The following is a 16148-nucleotide window of genomic DNA, read 5'->3' as shown; positions in this document are numbered from 1 at the left end:
TCTTTTTTTTTTTTTTTTTTTTTTTTTTTTTTGTCTTTTTGAGACAGGGTTTCACTGTGCAATTCAGGCTGGCCTTGAGCTCACTTTGTAACTCAGGATGGTCTTGAACTCACAACAATCCTGTCAGCCTCCCAAGTGCTGGGATTACAGGCATACACCACCATCCCTGGTTTCAAAAACATTTTTAAATGTTACTTATTTTGGGGGCCCGGGAGATGGCTCAATGGAATAAGCGCTTGCCTGGCAAGCGCAAGGGCTTGAGTTCAATCCCTGGTTCCACCAAAAAAAAAAAAATAAATAAAGCAAGTAAATGTTACTTATTTTTTTTTTAATTTTATTTATTTGTGTGTGTGTGTGTGTGTGTGTGTGTGGCCAGCTCAGCCCACCAGGGGGCGGGGCTGGCTGGCATGTGGTGCTGGGGGATTGAACCGTGGTCCCTGTGCTTTGCTAAGCTTGTTCTAAGTAGGTGCTTTAGACCACTGAGCCATCTCACCAGCCCCAATGTTACTTATTTTTAAACCTTTTACTTTTTAATGATCCATCTTCGTTCTATTTGACTTACAGAAAAAAAAACAACTACTATAATATATTTGACATTAATCACTCATTTTTCTGTGATTTCTTCTTTTCTAATAATGAAGTCTGTTGTTTTTGTCCTAATTGTGAATTTTGATTAACACCTTTTATTAGAATTTTTTGTCAAGAGCCAAGTAGAGAGGTATATGCCTGCAATCTCAGCTACTTGAGTGGCTGGGGCATGAGAATGCAAGTCCAATGGCAAGCCTGGTCTACTTAATGATATGCTGTTTTACACTTTTTTTAAAAAAAACTATCTTCTCTTTTATTTGTTTATTTGGTACAGGGTCTTACTATGCCGCTCGACTCATAGGGATCTCCTGGCAACACAGCATGTAGGGCTTGAACCAGATACCTGCCAGGCAGGTGCTTAGACCACCAAGCTACCTCCCCAGCCTGACATACCATCTCAAAAATAAAATAAAAAGGTGTGTGGCTGATGGTTAAGCAAACACCTATCTTGCATGACATCCTGGAGGCCTGAGGGAAGGAACATCACAGATACACTGTAGCCAAAAAATCCCCACAGCTGCTACATACATGCATGAAGTAAGTTTTAAGCTTGTGAGATAGTGAAAAGCAGTGTGCAGTAACAAAGAACAAGAACTTTGGGAATTTACATTTCAGACTTGATATACCACTTAGCTGTGTGACCCAGGGCAAGTTACACAATTACTATCTCTAGGATTCAGTTTCTTACTTTGAAATAAGGATACAGAAGTAGTTATCCTATAGGTTTAATATAAGAATTAGATCTTAGCTAATGAACATAAATGGCTTCAACAAATGCCTGACTCAGTGACATATTTCTTTTCTTTATTTTTTGTACCAGGGATAGAACTCAGAACCTTGTGCTTGCTAGGCACTTATGCCGCTGAGCCATCTCCCTGGCAATTAAATTATTTTGAAGAAATTTAGTAAAATAAGGCCATTGATGCAGTGAGAAATTAACCTGCAAAGACTGGAAAGGAATACAATTAAGAGCTTTGACTGGGAGTAATGCTGCTTGCTAATGTATAATCTCAGCTACTTAGATGGCTGAGACAGGAGGATTGCCAAACTTGAGGGAAGCCTGGGCTTGCTGGCTATTTATTTATTTATTTGATTTTTCTGAGACAGCGTCTCACTATATAGTTCACGCAGATCTTGAACTCACAGTGATCCTTCTGTCTCAGCCTCATAAGTGCTGGGATTACAGTCATGTAACACCTAGCCCAATCTAAGAAATTTAGAAAGACTATGTCTCAGAATAAAAACTAAGAAGTCAGGCATGGTTATGCACACCTATAATCCCTTAAGGGGCTGGGGAGATGGCTCAGTGGAATAAGTGCTTCCCTGGCAAGCACAAGGACCTGAGTTCAATCCCCAGTTCCGCCAAAAAAAATAAAATGTACCAATACAATTAAAAAAAAAAAAAAACTTTTAAAAGGGCTAGGGATGTATAGCTCATTGTGAAGGGTTCAATCCCCAGTACCAAAAAGCAACAACAAAAACAAAACTAATTTGATTTTCAATACCAAACAACAACAAAATTCAAAAGGGCTGAGAATACAAATACAGCTCACTGGTAGAGTACCCCTGGGTTCAGCCCCAGTATGGGGAAGGGACTGTTTAAACAGGGAATTTCTAAGTGGTGAAATCTGTTCCCCTCCACACTGCCAACGAAACATAAACTAACTCATCCTTTCAGGATCCTCCTCTCAAATTTTTCAAGACTCTGACCCTTCTTATAGATTACATGACAAGAAACAGACTCCTACAATTTTGAAGGCGTTTTCCAACATCACACCAATTTACCTTTATAGTCACTCAGTTAATCTTTTTTTCAAATTCTCAACATTAATGTATATGCACTTCATATTTTGTAGATATAAATGTCTCAGTGTTCTCAGCACTGTGACAATATTATACCTTTCTGGTTCTCTCCTTACAGTAATTCCTTTCCTCATGTTTAACTGGAACTCTAATATTGTTACAGTTCAAGTACATTTTCAACCAGTTTATTCTTCCCAAATGTACTAGAATGACTGCATTTCTACAAAATATTTTTTCTTATGATTTGGTACAGGGTCTCAAACCAGGTTGGACTTGCAGTGATCCTCCTGCTTTTAGCCTCACCAGCGCTGAGATTACAGGCATGTGCCATCACACCTAGACTCCTCTGTGGTCCGGGGGCAGGGTTGCAGCAGCATGTGGTGCCAGGGATGGAACCCCAATCCCTGCGCTTGCCTATTTAGTCCGCTAAGCTATCTTGCTGGCCCTCAAAAATCTTCAGAAATTTAGTTGTATGGACTTACGTAACAATCCAAATATGTATTTTTTCCCCTCTTCCTATTTCAAAGCTTGTTTCTTTCCTCTAAAGTGCTATGTTAAAGTCCCAAATTCCCTTTATAAAAGTGGAAAGATAGGGGCTAAGGAGACAACTCAACCTAAGCACGTTCGATCCCCAATACAAAAAAAAAAAGATTTTAAAGACATGGTGGCACGTGCTTGTAATCCCAACCACTAGGGGGACCAAGACCAGAAGATTACAAATTCGGTCTTTTTTTTTCCTTTTCTTTTTTGGTTGCACAGCGGATCTTTCCCAGGGCCTTGTGCATGCAAAGCAAGAGCTCTACCACTGAGCTACCTCCTAAACCTCAGGGAAAATTATAAGTTCAAGACTAGCCTAGGCAACTTACGACTCTTTCTCAAAATTAAAAAAAAATTTTTTTAAACATTTATTTATTTATTGTGTGTGTGTGTGTGGCCAGCTCAGCCCACCAGGGGACGAGGCTGGCTGGCATGTGGTGCTGGGGGATGGAACCGTGGTCCCTGTGCTTTGCCAAGCTTGTTCCAAGTAGGTGCCTTAGACCACTGAGCCATCTCGCCAGCCCTCAAAATTAAAATTTTTTAACGTCATTTATTTATTTATTTGGTAGAGTCTTGCTACATAACTCAGACTTCGTGATCGTCCTGTGTCAGCTTCCCCAGCACTAGTATTACCAGTGTGTGCCACCACACTTGGTTTCGGGTTGGCAAAGCGTGCCAGGGTTCCAGGGCTGGCCTGGCATGCAGTACAGAGATTCAAACCTAGGTCCTTGCACTTGCCAAAAGGTGCTTTGTGGTCTAAGCACCTACCTGGCAAGCCCAAGGACCCCAATTCAATCCCCGGTACCATATGTGTGTGGGCCCAGAACCCTGGGCGTGGTGGCACACAGCTGTAATCCCAGAACTGGGGAGGCTGAGGCAGGAGGGTCACTACAAGTCTGAGCTGCATAGTGAGACCCTGTACCAAATAAGTCAATAAGTAAATTAAAAAATGTGGGGTTTTTGTTTTTTTTTTAAGCGTGAGATCCTGGGTTCAGTCCCCAGTATGCCCTCCCCTCACCAAAAAAAAGTTGTGTCTTTTTTTAAAAATGTATTTGGTACACGGACTCACTAAGCAGCTCAGACTTTTAGTGATTCTCCTGCTTTCAACCTCTCCAGCACTGGAATTACAGGCATGCGCCACCAAGCCCTGACTTGGCTGCTGGCTCACCCCACCTTGGGGGCGGGGGTGGTGCTGCGGTACTGGGAAATCAAACCCAGTTCCTGCGCTTGCCTAAGCAGGCACTTAGTCTGCTGAGCTATCTCGCCAGTACCTCCCCTCCAAAAAAAGTTTTTAAAGGCAATAAAACCCTAAGTCAAACCGAAAGTCAGGATCACTCCATCAAGATCACACTATAACCATACGTTACATGTCTACAAGTCAGAATTTAAAGCATCATTTCTTAACCAGAGGTCCATGGACTCCTCGGGGCTACACGGTAGTTTTATGAATCCCCTCAAATTGCATGCAAAGTATGTACACATGCCTTTTTCTGGGGAGAGGATCCGTACCTTTCATCAGAGTCTCAAAGATATCTGTGACCTCCAAAAGGTTAAATGCTCTAGAGAAAAAGCAAAAACAAGCAAATGTGATTAAAGAATAAGTCCTGTTTGGGCCCTCAGGAGTGCCTCATGTTCTTTGTATCAAAATCAGGTCAGAAGATGTTATATAAAAGTGATTTATCCAATCAAATGTAAATTTAATATATACCTGATAAATACTGACTTGATGGAAAGAGAAAGTCCAGAAACCAATACAAAAATCCTTAAGTGCAAGTTATAGGGCTGACAGTGACTTATACTAAGATTTAAAAAATGGGACAAACAGAACACATTAATCTTTTATTAGTATTTTATGTCATTTACCTAAAAATTCCTTTTCTGTGTATATTTTATACACAGCAGTACAAAAGTATGTAGATTATACAAATACATATGAAATGGTTGGTCAAATTTTCTTCTTACAGTAAATGTTAGACTATTTGTGTCTTCTACACATTCCAGTATTGATAAGTTCAAGTTACCCCAGAATAATAGAAAAACCTATTAACACAGTTTAGAACCCATCAGTTAAATATATCTGTTTTCACAGAAAAGTAAATTATTGCCCTCTAGTAAGTAAAGACATGACTTCTTGTCAAGTATTGGGGAACACACCTGAAATCCCAGTACTTGGTGGGCTGAGGCAAGAGGACTAGATAGAGTTCGAGGTCAGTCTGGGTAACACAGTGAGTTCAAGCCCAACTCGAACTGCACTGAGACCCTGTCTCAAAAAAAAAAAAAAAAAAAGACCTCTCCCTACAATTATTCCACTTGTCTTTTTATTAAAGCTCAAGAGGCATTAAAGTTTAAAAGATAACTTTTCAAGTTCGTCTAAATCATCCTGGTTTGTCCATATAAATCAGCAAGGTTCCTAGGATAATGTAACTAAAATATAAAAATGAAAAACTATTTGTGAAACCACAAAAAGACAACTAATCAAGATAGTCTCTTATTTTTCCTAAAAGAAACTACTCTCCTTCCAGCCGAACAATAATCCAAGCATAAGAAAACTACCCAGATTTTCAAAAGGCACAAAAGTTACAACAGGTAACTCCTATGATTCAGAGTGTCACCCAGCGGTGAGACCAAGAGAGACAGGAAGGGTCTATCCGCTATAACAGGACAGATAACCCTAATCTTGGAATTGTTTTTCCGAAATACTACAGCTATGATTTCTCTTTCTCTGGTGGTGGAGGGCGTCCTAAGGAGAAGGCCGATAACCTCATGAGAGTACTCAAAAACTTTTAAAGTGCAAGTGTTTTTATTTTTACAAATTCTTAAAAGTTGCCTCAACCGCCGACTTCTACGAAAAGGCCTCTCTTTTGAGGCCTCTCTCTCGTTTCGAAATCTGCCCAGGAGACGCAACCTCACCTTGAATAAGAGAATAAAAACATTTTCTGGATCACCTTTGGGACGTATTCTGATATAAACAAGTAAAAATGCTATCCTCTGCTAACAAGAGCATCTCAGCTTTGCACAGCATACAGGAAAGCACCAAGCTTGGGAAGAAAGCTCCTGAGTGCGGTACGGGCAAGGAGGAGGGACCACTGACGTAACGCAGCTTTCACGAGAAACGAGGAGGATAACAGGTAGAAGGCGCTTGGGTAGTCCGTTGGAGAAGGGTGATGGCCAATATAAGGGGAGACGAGCCGAAGTAAAGGGTATAGAGAGGAAGAAGAAAAAAAAAAAAAAAAAAAAAAAAAAAAGCCGGGAGGCGAAATGGAAAATTAAGGAAAGCAAGCACAAAAGAGCTACGGCGGAAGCCGCAAAACTAAGTGGGAAAGGCTGCAAAAGGAACACGTAGGATAAGAAGGGGCAAGCCACCCTATACAATTCAGTCCCCAAAGGAGCCCACCTCAGTCCTTCCCCCGCCTCAGAGTACCTTCAGTTTATGAAGCTCCACTGTCTCCGTCGCCATCTTGTTATCCCGCCACTACGCAGGCCCCCACCCGTTTCCGCCGCCCCCAAGCGCTCCCGCCTCGGCATTGACCCAATTCTGACCAATCGTTGCCGCTCTTACGCCCATCGCAATATCATCGCCTCTTCCCATTCGTCATTAGCCTGTGTCAGTTCCACGCTCTCAAGAGGTGGGACCAAGGGAAGGGCGGGCTCTATGTGTTCCAAAGACAGAAAGGGTGACCAATAGCACCTTCCCAATGCCGAAAGCCAGCCAATAAGGAACAAGAGTGATAAACCCGCTCTTCCAATAGAAAGAGCACGCAGGCCAGGGGGCTAATACTTCCTGAAGGCCATAGGTGTAGGCGGAAGCGCCCAGTCCCTAGCTGCACCGGCTCGTGAGGCGGGCAGGTAGGGGTCACCGATAAATTGGAAAAGGCTGCTGGGGCTAGATGGTGGGAGGCGGAAAGTGCGGCGGGGAGGCGGAGAGTTAAACATCAAGAAGAGTGCTGAAGAGAGCTTAAAAGGAAGTGAAGCTAAAGAAGGAAGCTGGAGGGGCATAGGGCGTGATTCATTTCCAGGGAATTTTAGGGCGGGCGTTATCTGCTTTAGAGCTGGCACGATTTTAAAGAGACAAGTTCAGACCACAGCCGCCCCTAGCAGTTAGGACTCCATTTCATCAAGCTGAGTTTGGGTGGCTTTCTTGTTCAGTTCAGAAATCAATTCTTGCAGCGCCACGCGCGTAAAGAATGGGGTTGTTGGCTGCTGACTTGCCAAGCAGGCGAAGCTGGGTGTGGACTAAGGGTAGTTTTACTCTCATCCATTCTCATCGGTTTCGATTGACCGTGACTCTTCCGTAATTCTGGACAGATGGGTTCTTTTTGTGATTTATTCCTGACTTCTTCAGGAAACTTTTTTTTTTTCCTTTCAGGAAAGTTAAGTGAGGTACTGTTTACCCTGCTACTTGAAGTGGTCCCCCAAGCCTACGCTTTCTCCTTTGTGTTACTGCTGATGTACGAAAAAACAAAAAAGAGCAAAAATGCCCCCCCCCCGCGTGCCCAATAAGAAAGACTTTCACGTTTTAAACTTGTTTCCTTTTTTGAGACAGGGTCTCGTGTGTAGTAGTTCAGGTTGGCCCTGAAATACGTACCCCAGACTGGGTCATCGAGTTTGGAATGATCCTCCTGCCTCAGCCTCCAGAGTGCTGAGATTACAGACATGCATCACCATGCTCAGCATCTTAAGTTTTTCCAGAGTCTTTTAGTTTTTGTTTTCTGTATGATAAAGACGTTTCTGCTAGAGTTCAGAGCATTTTGGTTCCTCAGAGATAATTGGGGTAAACACTACAAGAGCTGAGAAGAAATTAACTTGGACTCCTGCCTGATTCCCTCATTGTGATAGGATGAATGTGGGGGTGGCACACAGTGAAGTAAATCCCAACACCCGAGTCATGAGTAGTCGGGGCATCTGGCTGGCCTACATCATCTTAGTAGGGCTGCTGCATGTGGTTCTACTCAGCATCCCCTTTCTCAGTATTCCTGTTGTTTGGACCCTGACTAATGTCATCCACAACTTGGTAAGTGCAAACCCACACAGGTTTGTATACAAAATTACCAATTGTTTAGGTATTTTTCTTTGGGGATTTAGTATCATTTTTGGGCTGAAGAACTACTCTCTGCCCCTGACACTGTCCCTTTCCCTCTTCTCAGGCAATGTATGTCTTCCTACATACAGTGAAAGGGACACCCTTTGAAACTCCTGATCAAGGAAAGGCTCGCTTGTTGACACATTGGGAGCAGATGGACTACGGCCTCCAGTTTACCTCTTCCCGAAAGTTCCTTAGCATCTCTCCTATTATACTGTGAGTTTGTGGTGGGTAGGGGAGATGCTAGACTAGAAATGGCTCTGAGGTAGGAAGGTCCATAGGAAAGCTTTGAAAAGCAGCCAGGCATGGTGGCACAGGTTTGTAATCCCAACACTTGGGAGGCTGAAGCAGGAGGATCATATGGAGTTTGAAGCCAGCCTGAACTGCACAGTGAGACCCTGTTTCAAGAAACAAATGGAAAAGTAAAAGATTATCCATGTAAGTTGCTTTGAAGATATTGTAGTATACTAGTTCTGAGCCTACAGAAAGCAATAAAAAGTAGAAGATGGTAATCAAGCACTTCTTGGTGCCTCCTTGGTATTAGCACAATGGAGAAGGAACTGAGAAGAGATAAAACTACTAAAACCAAGTGTCTTTACCCTTCTAAAAGAAGTGAGTATATAAAGGTAGAAATGATATTAATCTTCAAAAACTTAACTGGAGAGAGTAGAAGCAAAGAGGACTCTTTAACAGTCATAGGCTGAAACAGCTTTAGCTGTCATTTGTCATCAACAATTGACACAGACTGCTTTATAATCTTCACTTAAAAGTGCTGCCTGATTATCTCAATCCCAAAGTAAATGCTGTTGACATAGCTGGAATATTTTCAGATTCCAAGAACTAAATGCAATAAAACTGATCATTTAAAAATAGAAGAAATGATCACTGGAAAGCCCTGAATGTATGTAGGGAAGGCCAACCTCACTCGTCCTGTTTTTTTTCTCTCCCAGCTACCTTCTGGCCAGCTTCTACACCAAGTATGATGTTGCCCACTTCCTCATCAACACTATCTCACTGTTTAGTGTACTGCTGCCTAAGTTGCCCCAATTCCATGGGGTTCGTCTCTTTGGCATCAACAGATACTGAGGGACAGGGCTGAGGACAACCCCACAGGCATGGAGAAGGCAGTGGAACAAAGGACCAAAACATCTTTTCCCCTCTCCAAACCATCTTTTGTTTCTTGAAAGCCTGAGAAGTACAACCTTTCCCAAACTCGGGAAAAGAAGAGATTGGAAAATGAAACCATTGGATCCAGCCCTGCTAAAGGCAAGACTGAGCCAGGAAAGGCAAATGAGGTTAAGAGCCACATCATTCTCCTCTGAACAGGAAGACATAATATTTGGGCAGTTTGTTTGATGATTATATTTCCATATTTTTCACCCCTACTGCTTTCCTACCCCATTTTGCTGTATATTTTCCTTATAATAAAGAATTTTTTCAGCTATGGCTGCAATTTGATCAGCAAGAAAGGCAGAGAAGCTAGATGAGGTGGTGCAGACCTGGAATCTTGCACTCTAGGCAGTTGAAGCAGCACAACTGCAAATCCAAGGGATCCTCAGTGAGACCCTGTCTCAAAATAAAAAATGGCTGGAAATGTCAGTTCAGAGGCTCTGGATCCAGTCCCCAGTTCTGGGGGGAAATGAGATGTCCTCATAATGCTGGGGAAGATGAATACTAGCTTTCTCTATAAAACTTCAAGCAGTTTTTTAATCCTTTAGCCTGGTAGTAAGTGCCCTTCACTTTCAGCTAACAGTACAAAAAGATGATCAAGTGATAAAAAGGGCCCCGGCTATATGGGCAATAAAGAGAGGGAAGATACAGGTTGCCAGTTACATATTTATAGAAAGATAATCCCCTGGCTTTAAATAGCTATGTACATAAAAATATGAACAAACTTAAAAAAATACAAACCCTTGGATAAAAGGAGGCTTGTTAGAACTCCCCTGTCATTCTCCCTCACCCAAGGGCAGAGGGCATGAGTCTGCTTTTTAAAAATTAATTTTGGCCATTCTTGCAACAACAAACCTGCAGTTGGGTGATTTACTCACAAGGTGAAAGTCAAGAAAAGTTCAGAGTTTCCACTCTGAACTGTGCACCTCCATGAGCAGGGTTACGTGCTTCCTTGTTCTGTCTTTTAACTAGTGTTACCAGGATGATGGAGACTCCTCCATAAAACGGACCAAGAAATAAGAGACTCATAGTTTAAAAGGGTGGGGGAATCATCTGCTCTAAAGGCAAATGACAAGACAAAGGCATACCAACCCCAGAGAAATACTTCCCACCCCTCAGAAGGATATATTGTTCAGCCCAGGTCTGGGCCCAGGTTCTTCACTCTAGCCATCCCTATTTCTTTGGTATTGTCAAAAGACAAGATTCAGTTCCTGGGTGCTTCAGTTGGAGGGACAGTAGTTCATGGGCTTCCTACAAGTACTAGTGAACAATTTAGGCTTAAAATTTTCCCTTTTTAAAATCTTTAAAAATAAACAACTCTTGGGGCTGGTGAGATGGTTCAGTGGTCTAAAGCACCCACTTAGAACAGGCTTGGCAAAGCACAGGGACTGCAGTTCAATCCCCCAGCACCACATGCCAGCCAGCCCCGCCCCCTGGTGGGCTGAGCTGGCCCCACACACACACACACATAAATAAATAAAATAAACAACTCCATCCTGTGCTATACACAGCCCTTTTGACTCCCTGACATTGATTTGAAGAAAGTAGGAAGAGGAGTCAACGCTGGAAGGGCCGCCTCACTTTCTTCCTCCGCTTGGGTTTGGCTTCTCCCTTAGGTACTGTGCTGCTGGGCTTGGAGGCTGCAGTAGCCCCAGAGCCAGGCTGAGGAGCTGCAAAGAAGTTCCCATTAGACATCTGGCCTGGGGGTACTTGAAAGATTCGACTCAGGAAATCCTGAAGATCAGCAGGAGGGGCATCTGAGGGAGTTCTAAGAAAAAAATAAGGCGAGGTATTAAAAAGTCATATAGCTGCCTTTGTTAAAGATAACACACTGAATTTTCAAACTTATTAAAAGTGATACACTTAGTGTATTTTCCCAAAACAATAACAGGTCTTACATTAAGTTTTGCTCCAAAAGGATCTAATGGGGCTTATTTTCAGAGATGTCTTTTTTCATGTATAACAATCTATATTTATTGATGGTACAAAAATTGACATTCACATTTATTCAAATACAGTCACGTCATCTAGAACATCATGACCCTAAACCCCTCATTCCAGCCTGAATTTCTTGCTATTCCATTTGCAGCAGAACCATTGGACTCATCTCTCACATCTAGCAATAGACCTTATATTTTTTTTATGTTTATGTATTTAGTACAGGGTCTATAGAGTCTAACTACACAGATTGGACTCCTAGTGATCCTTTTTGTTTTTCAGCCTCCCAAGCACTGGGATTACAGGTACGCACCACTATGCCCAGTCTCAGCCAGCTCAGCATGCCCCAGGGGCAGGGCCAATATAGCAGGCACAGCAGGCCAGGATCGAACCCCTGACCCCTGTGTCTGCCTAAGCAGGCGATTTAATCGACTGAGCTATCTGGCTATCCCTATACCTCTTTAATGAGTACTTCTTGTCCTTGTAGCTTGCTTGTAGTACATTCTTAAAACCTCAACATAGTGAATTATAAAGGTTCGTATTAGACACAACCACATTCATTTGCTATCAAGTGTGTACACTGGGGCCAGGGAGATGGCTCAGTGGAATAAGCACTTGCCTGGCAAGTGCAGGGGCCTGAGTTCAGTCCCTGGTTCCGCAAAAAAAAAAAGTGTATACTGTGCTTTGTGTCCATACTCTGTTCATTAGTAAGTCTCAAATTCATCTGTTTGCATAAGCATTTACCTTATCCAAAGGTGCCCACTGGGTAACTGCAAATATAATTTTTTGCAGATAATTAAATTTACTGTTTGTAGAAGCATTAAATGTCAAACTATATTAAATTATTAATATTTTATTATACGATACATCTACCATGTGTTGCAGCAGACATTAAATGCATCCATCTGGCTGACAATCTTTGGGGGTTTTTTTGGTACCAGGGATCAAACTTGGGACCTTATGCATGCCAGGCAGGCACTTATGCCACTTAGCTGTATCCCCTGCCCCTAGCTAATAATCTTAATTGGACCTTACTTTGGGGATAGGGTTTATATCATAAGCATCCTTAAAAAGTTGTACAAGGACTTATGGTCTTATTTTAACTTTGGTTAGGTCTTATTTTCAGGGAAATACTATATTTGTCCTTAATTGCCAGTCATCTAAAACCACTTTCAAAACTAGAATACTGCATGGATAACTGAGAGAAACACCACCTACCTCTGCCGACCACTGGTGCCTGGGATCCGAGAGCCAAATGAGATGTGATACGGAACTCTGTGGGTATCAGGGGAAATTCTCACATGTTGACATCCAGCCCACTCTACAAAGAAAAAAGTTAATTTGTGAAAATAGTACAGCTTTGGGCCAGGTATGGTGGCACATACTGAGTCAGGAGGATCACCAAGAGTTTATGGCTAGCCTGAACTACACAGGGAGTCCCTGTCTCAAACAAACAAAAACAAAAGTATACCTGTGATGTCATAGACCTTTCCATCCATTAGTGCAAAGTAGGTAATCTTGAGCCCCAACATGCTTGACTCTGCCCAAAAGTCTCCTTCCTCAGCAGGATGCAGCCTATTACACTCAGCACAGTATCTGGCACTCTTAGGTTCACGGTCCATCTCAAACCTCCTACAATATAACAAAGGGTAGTTCCTTAATACTTAAAATGACCTCCACTGTTGTTACATATATATACCCTGTCCTCAACTTTCTATCTGAAAGCTTTTTTCTTACCACTAGTTGGAATCCTCAATCTATTGAAAGTCAGGCAAAAGTAGAAACCCTGGAGTCTTTTTCTTATTGTGTCCAACAATTACCAATAGAATTTTTTTTTTTTTTTTTTTTTTTGGCGGAACCAGGGATTGAACTCAGGCCCTTGCACTTGCCAGGCAAGTGCTTATTCTACTGAGCCATCTCCCCGGCCCTAACAATTACCAATAAAACAAGGAAGGTTTCAGGTTACCTAACCTCTAAACTGGTCATCCCAACCTTGTCCTATTTTATACCTATGCTTCCCTTGGCATCGACTGCACATCATAGTATTCATTGCTTCCTTGAGGTCATCTTGCAACTTGGATAAAAACTCATTCACTGATCGGCTCAGCTCATTCTCTGCCATTCGTTTCCTAGAAAAAGACAGGCTTTGTAAATCAAATGGTATTGCGGGAGGGATAAAGAGATAGCTTTAGTCACCTCTTGAGGATCCTGGCTAGCTATAAAAACAGACATCAGTCCTCTCTGTCTCAGAGCTTCTATCCACAAGTTTAGTGGCTTTCTACTGAAGAATTCATTTACCTCTCCCAATAGTTTTTCATCTAACTTACATCTCATATTCTTTCCGCCTTTCAGGGTTGCTGACAATGTCCCAAGCTGCCCTTAAAACCTTGAAGGCCTCTTCAGACCGGGGATGATGGTTTTTATCAGGATGAACCTACCAAGACAAAGAAATTTTACCACAAATTACAAATGGATTTATTCCCAAAGCAAAGGTTTCTCTTTCATTTTAGAGAATCAATACAGCTTGAATTAGTTACTCTGGCTCTCCAGACAGATCTGGGTTCAAGTCTGAGCTGTCACCTAGCCTATAACTTTGAATATTTTACCAAAAATAGATTTTTGGGAGGATTAAATAATATGTATGAGGTACACAGGACAGAATCTGGCAAAAGAGTGAGCCACCATTCTACTCAGCCTGGGACCCTCCCAGATTAGCACTGCAATATACTCTGGTTTCTCTTCAGATCATATAAATCTTTCACCTTTTACCAAATTAGCACTTCAAGTCCCATGTCAAGAAACTCCATATATCCAGGTGAACAGAGTTGGTTAAACGCCCCAACTGATACACAAACATTAAGCCCTCACATTTTAGCTTTATCATTTCTAAAGAGTTCTAAAGTGCCATGTTCAAACTCTTATTTTCCAAGTAGAAAGTTTTCATATCCAAAACTTCCTGTAAGTCTGCCTTTCAGTCCCAGAAATAAAATAGCATATGGTGATCTCAGAGGCTTATAATACAATTTTCAGTCTTTTCTACATGACTATTAACCTGTCTTATAGCTTCTTCATTGTTCCCATCTTTGTCCCAAAAAAGGACACAAATGAGTCTCCTTCCTAAAGCCATAAAAAGGATGCTGTTAAAACTTACATTCTCCATGAGATGTGGTGTCACATCCCTGTTATCCCAGCAGTTGGGATGCTGAGGCAGGAGAATCACAGTAGTTTTGAGACCAGACTGAGCTACATAGTCCAAGGCCCACCTGAACTGTATAGCAATTCCTGCCTCAAAAAACCAAAACAATCTTGTTAATGAAGCTAATATAAGCCAAGTTTGATGGTGCATGCTTGTAATCCCACCACTGTGGAAGACTGAGACAGAAGGATCACAAGTTTGATACCAGCCTGGGCAACTCAGCAATTTAGTGAGACCTAGTCTCAAAAATAAGCCAGGCATGGTGATGCATGTGTGTAATCCCAGAACTCAGGAGGCTGAAGCAGGAGGATCAGTGGTTTTGAGGTGGTCTAGGCTAAATAGCTGAAATCCATCCTAAACTAAGACCCTGTCTTGAATAATGAAATGAAATGAAGAGTTGGGGATGTAGCTCAGTGTAAGGCCCTGGGTTAATTCAACAGTCCTCCCGCCCTGCCACCCCTCAAAAAACCACTAATATACATATAACAGCCTTTTAGATATATTCACACCCATATCTAGTAAGATCAGCAAGAGGCTCTATAAAAGAAGGTAACAGAAGCTCCTCCCAGAGCAAGAGAGAACTTTAGGATACAGGGACAGATATGTAAAAGATAGAGGACCTTAATACATTTCTACTCCAAGTGAACTAAATTGAAAAGTGAGAATTTGTGTCACAATGGCATTTACCAAGAGTTATCTGTTACAACACAAGGTGAGAAAAGAGCTCTAATATTAGTAACAATCTGAGAGTAAGTACTTGATATCTATTCTTAAAAATATCCCAGTTCTCCACTAAAAAGCATATATTTTCCACAAAATTAAATCAGTTCTTTGGTAACTTACAGTAACGGGGCAAGAGTGACTCGTTTTTCTTTCTTTGACTCCATTTTAATAAAAGTCACTTAAGTTCACTCAAACTAGATGAACTCACTCTTTCACACCCTCCCATGCAGTTAACCTTAAAACCCACTGAGAAAAACAAGGATATGAAAAAGGAACAGTCGGAACAGGTTGAGAAGTAGGGCAAATGTTAACCCACAATGTTCTATGACAGGCAGATGGTCAACAGCATTGGAGAAATGTAAACCTTGTCACAGTTTTGTAAAATTCCTGTGAATGTGGCAATGAGGTTGCTAGGGACACCTGAAAAGTACATAATCTGAAAGCAAAGTTTAAGCCAGGACTGAAATTTTATGAATCATGACTCCAGGGTCAGGATGTCAGTTGCTGGCTCACAATAAAGCTTCTTTGTTCCTACATCTTCAGTCTCTCTTCTGGGTGCTTATCCTCGCTATCATCTACCAAAACAGCTGGAGGCCCTAGAGAGATTGCTCCCACCAACAGAGAGGCTCATTTGAGGGGGCCCTATACCTCCAAGCCTTGTTGGATGCTCCTTTCGGCTGGCCACCTGGAGCAGCTGTGAGGTAGGATGCCTGTGGTAGCAAAGCAGAACAACTAAGCTCTCCTCTCCAACCTAGGTAAGATTTAAAATTAGATTTCTTACCAGCTTTTGAGTTCAACTGGAAACTTGTTTTGCTTCCAGGCTGACAATTTGATGGGCCCAGGCTCCCAAATGTAGCAGCCATTTGGTCTTGGTGTAGTTAAGAATTTGGTCAGAATTAAGTCTCTGAAAATGTCTTGACAAAAAGCTACAACTCTTGTTGCATAGGTTCTGCTTTACCTTGGTCTTAACCATCCAGTAGAAAAGTATGAAGATGAAATATAGGAAGTAAAGCCACGTTGTTATGTTGAGCTGTGGGGGACTCACGTCAATAATTTCTGACAGGGGCTGGAGAGATGGCTCAGTGGTCTAAAGCACCTACTTAGAACAAGCTT

The 16148-nt window shown here is 42.0% G+C and overlaps 3 protein-coding genes across 5 annotated transcripts in view; 1 reads left to right on the top strand and 2 right to left on the bottom strand.

Moving 5' to 3' along the window:
* The window catches only part of Sarnp (SAP domain containing ribonucleoprotein), a 66672-nt gene extending 60223 nt beyond the window's left edge, over positions 1–6449 (bottom strand). Inside the window, exon 1 of the mRNA XM_004647097.2 lies at positions 6350–6449. Coding sequence (XP_004647154.1) covers positions 6350–6385 — 36 coding nt within the window. The 5' untranslated portion in view covers positions 6386–6449. The remainder of the gene's footprint in view (positions 1–6349) is intronic.
* A 243-nt stretch (positions 6450–6692) lies between these two features.
* Ormdl2 (ORMDL sphingolipid biosynthesis regulator 2) lies at positions 6693–9156 on the top strand. Of its 2 annotated transcripts, none has more exons than XM_004647096.3 (4): positions 6693–6774; positions 7765–7939; positions 8073–8224; positions 8959–9156. In XM_004647096.3, exons 2-4 carry the CDS (start codon positions 7766–7768, stop codon positions 9092–9094), a joined length of 462 nt encoding a protein of 153 aa, XP_004647153.1. In that variant the 5' UTR covers positions 6693–6774; position 7765; the 3' UTR covers positions 9095–9156. The 2 variants fall into 2 exon arrangements, with proteins under 2 accessions (XP_004647153.1, XP_023563105.1); XM_023707337.1 differs by lacking the exon at positions 6693–6774 and adding an exon at positions 7087–7105.
* Positions 9157–9717: 561 nt separating this feature from the next.
* The window catches only part of Dnajc14 (DnaJ heat shock protein family (Hsp40) member C14), a 23919-nt gene continuing 17488 nt past the window's right edge, over positions 9718–16148 (bottom strand). For both annotated transcript variants that reach the window (XM_023707336.1, XM_023707335.1), the window contains exons 3-8: positions 13444–13550; positions 13126–13245; positions 12588–12748; positions 12335–12437; positions 10667–10946; positions 9718–10495 (exon numbers count right to left, since the gene is read on the bottom strand). In XM_023707336.1, coding sequence (XP_023563104.1) covers positions 10736–10946; positions 12335–12437; positions 12588–12748; positions 13126–13245; positions 13444–13550 — 702 coding nt within the window. In that variant the 3' untranslated portion in view covers positions 9718–10495; positions 10667–10735. The remainder of the gene's footprint in view (positions 10496–10666; positions 10947–12334; positions 12438–12587; positions 12749–13125; positions 13246–13443; positions 13551–16148) is intronic.

Source organism: Octodon degus, unplaced genomic scaffold, assembly GCF_000260255.1.
Source record: "Octodon degus isolate 3935 unplaced genomic scaffold, OctDeg1.0 scaffold00287, whole genome shotgun sequence".
In the NCBI taxonomy this organism is placed as follows: Eukaryota; Metazoa; Chordata; class Mammalia; order Rodentia; family Octodontidae; genus Octodon; species Octodon degus.
This window is presented reverse-complemented; position numbering and strand designations above follow the sequence as displayed.

Excerpts from the sequence above, each read along its gene's own strand:
- Ormdl2 (XM_004647096.3), top strand. The coding sequence starts at position 7,766 with ATGAATGTGGGGGTGGCACACAGTGAAGTAAATCCCAACACCCGAGTC. Across the intron at positions 7,940-8,072 it reads CTAATGTCATCCACAACTTG|GCAATGTATGTCTTCCTACA; the intron begins GTAAGTGCAAAC and ends CCCTCTTCTCAG. Across the intron at positions 8,225-8,958 it reads AGCATCTCTCCTATTATACT|CTACCTTCTGGCCAGCTTCT; the intron begins GTGAGTTTGTGG and ends TTTCTCTCCCAG.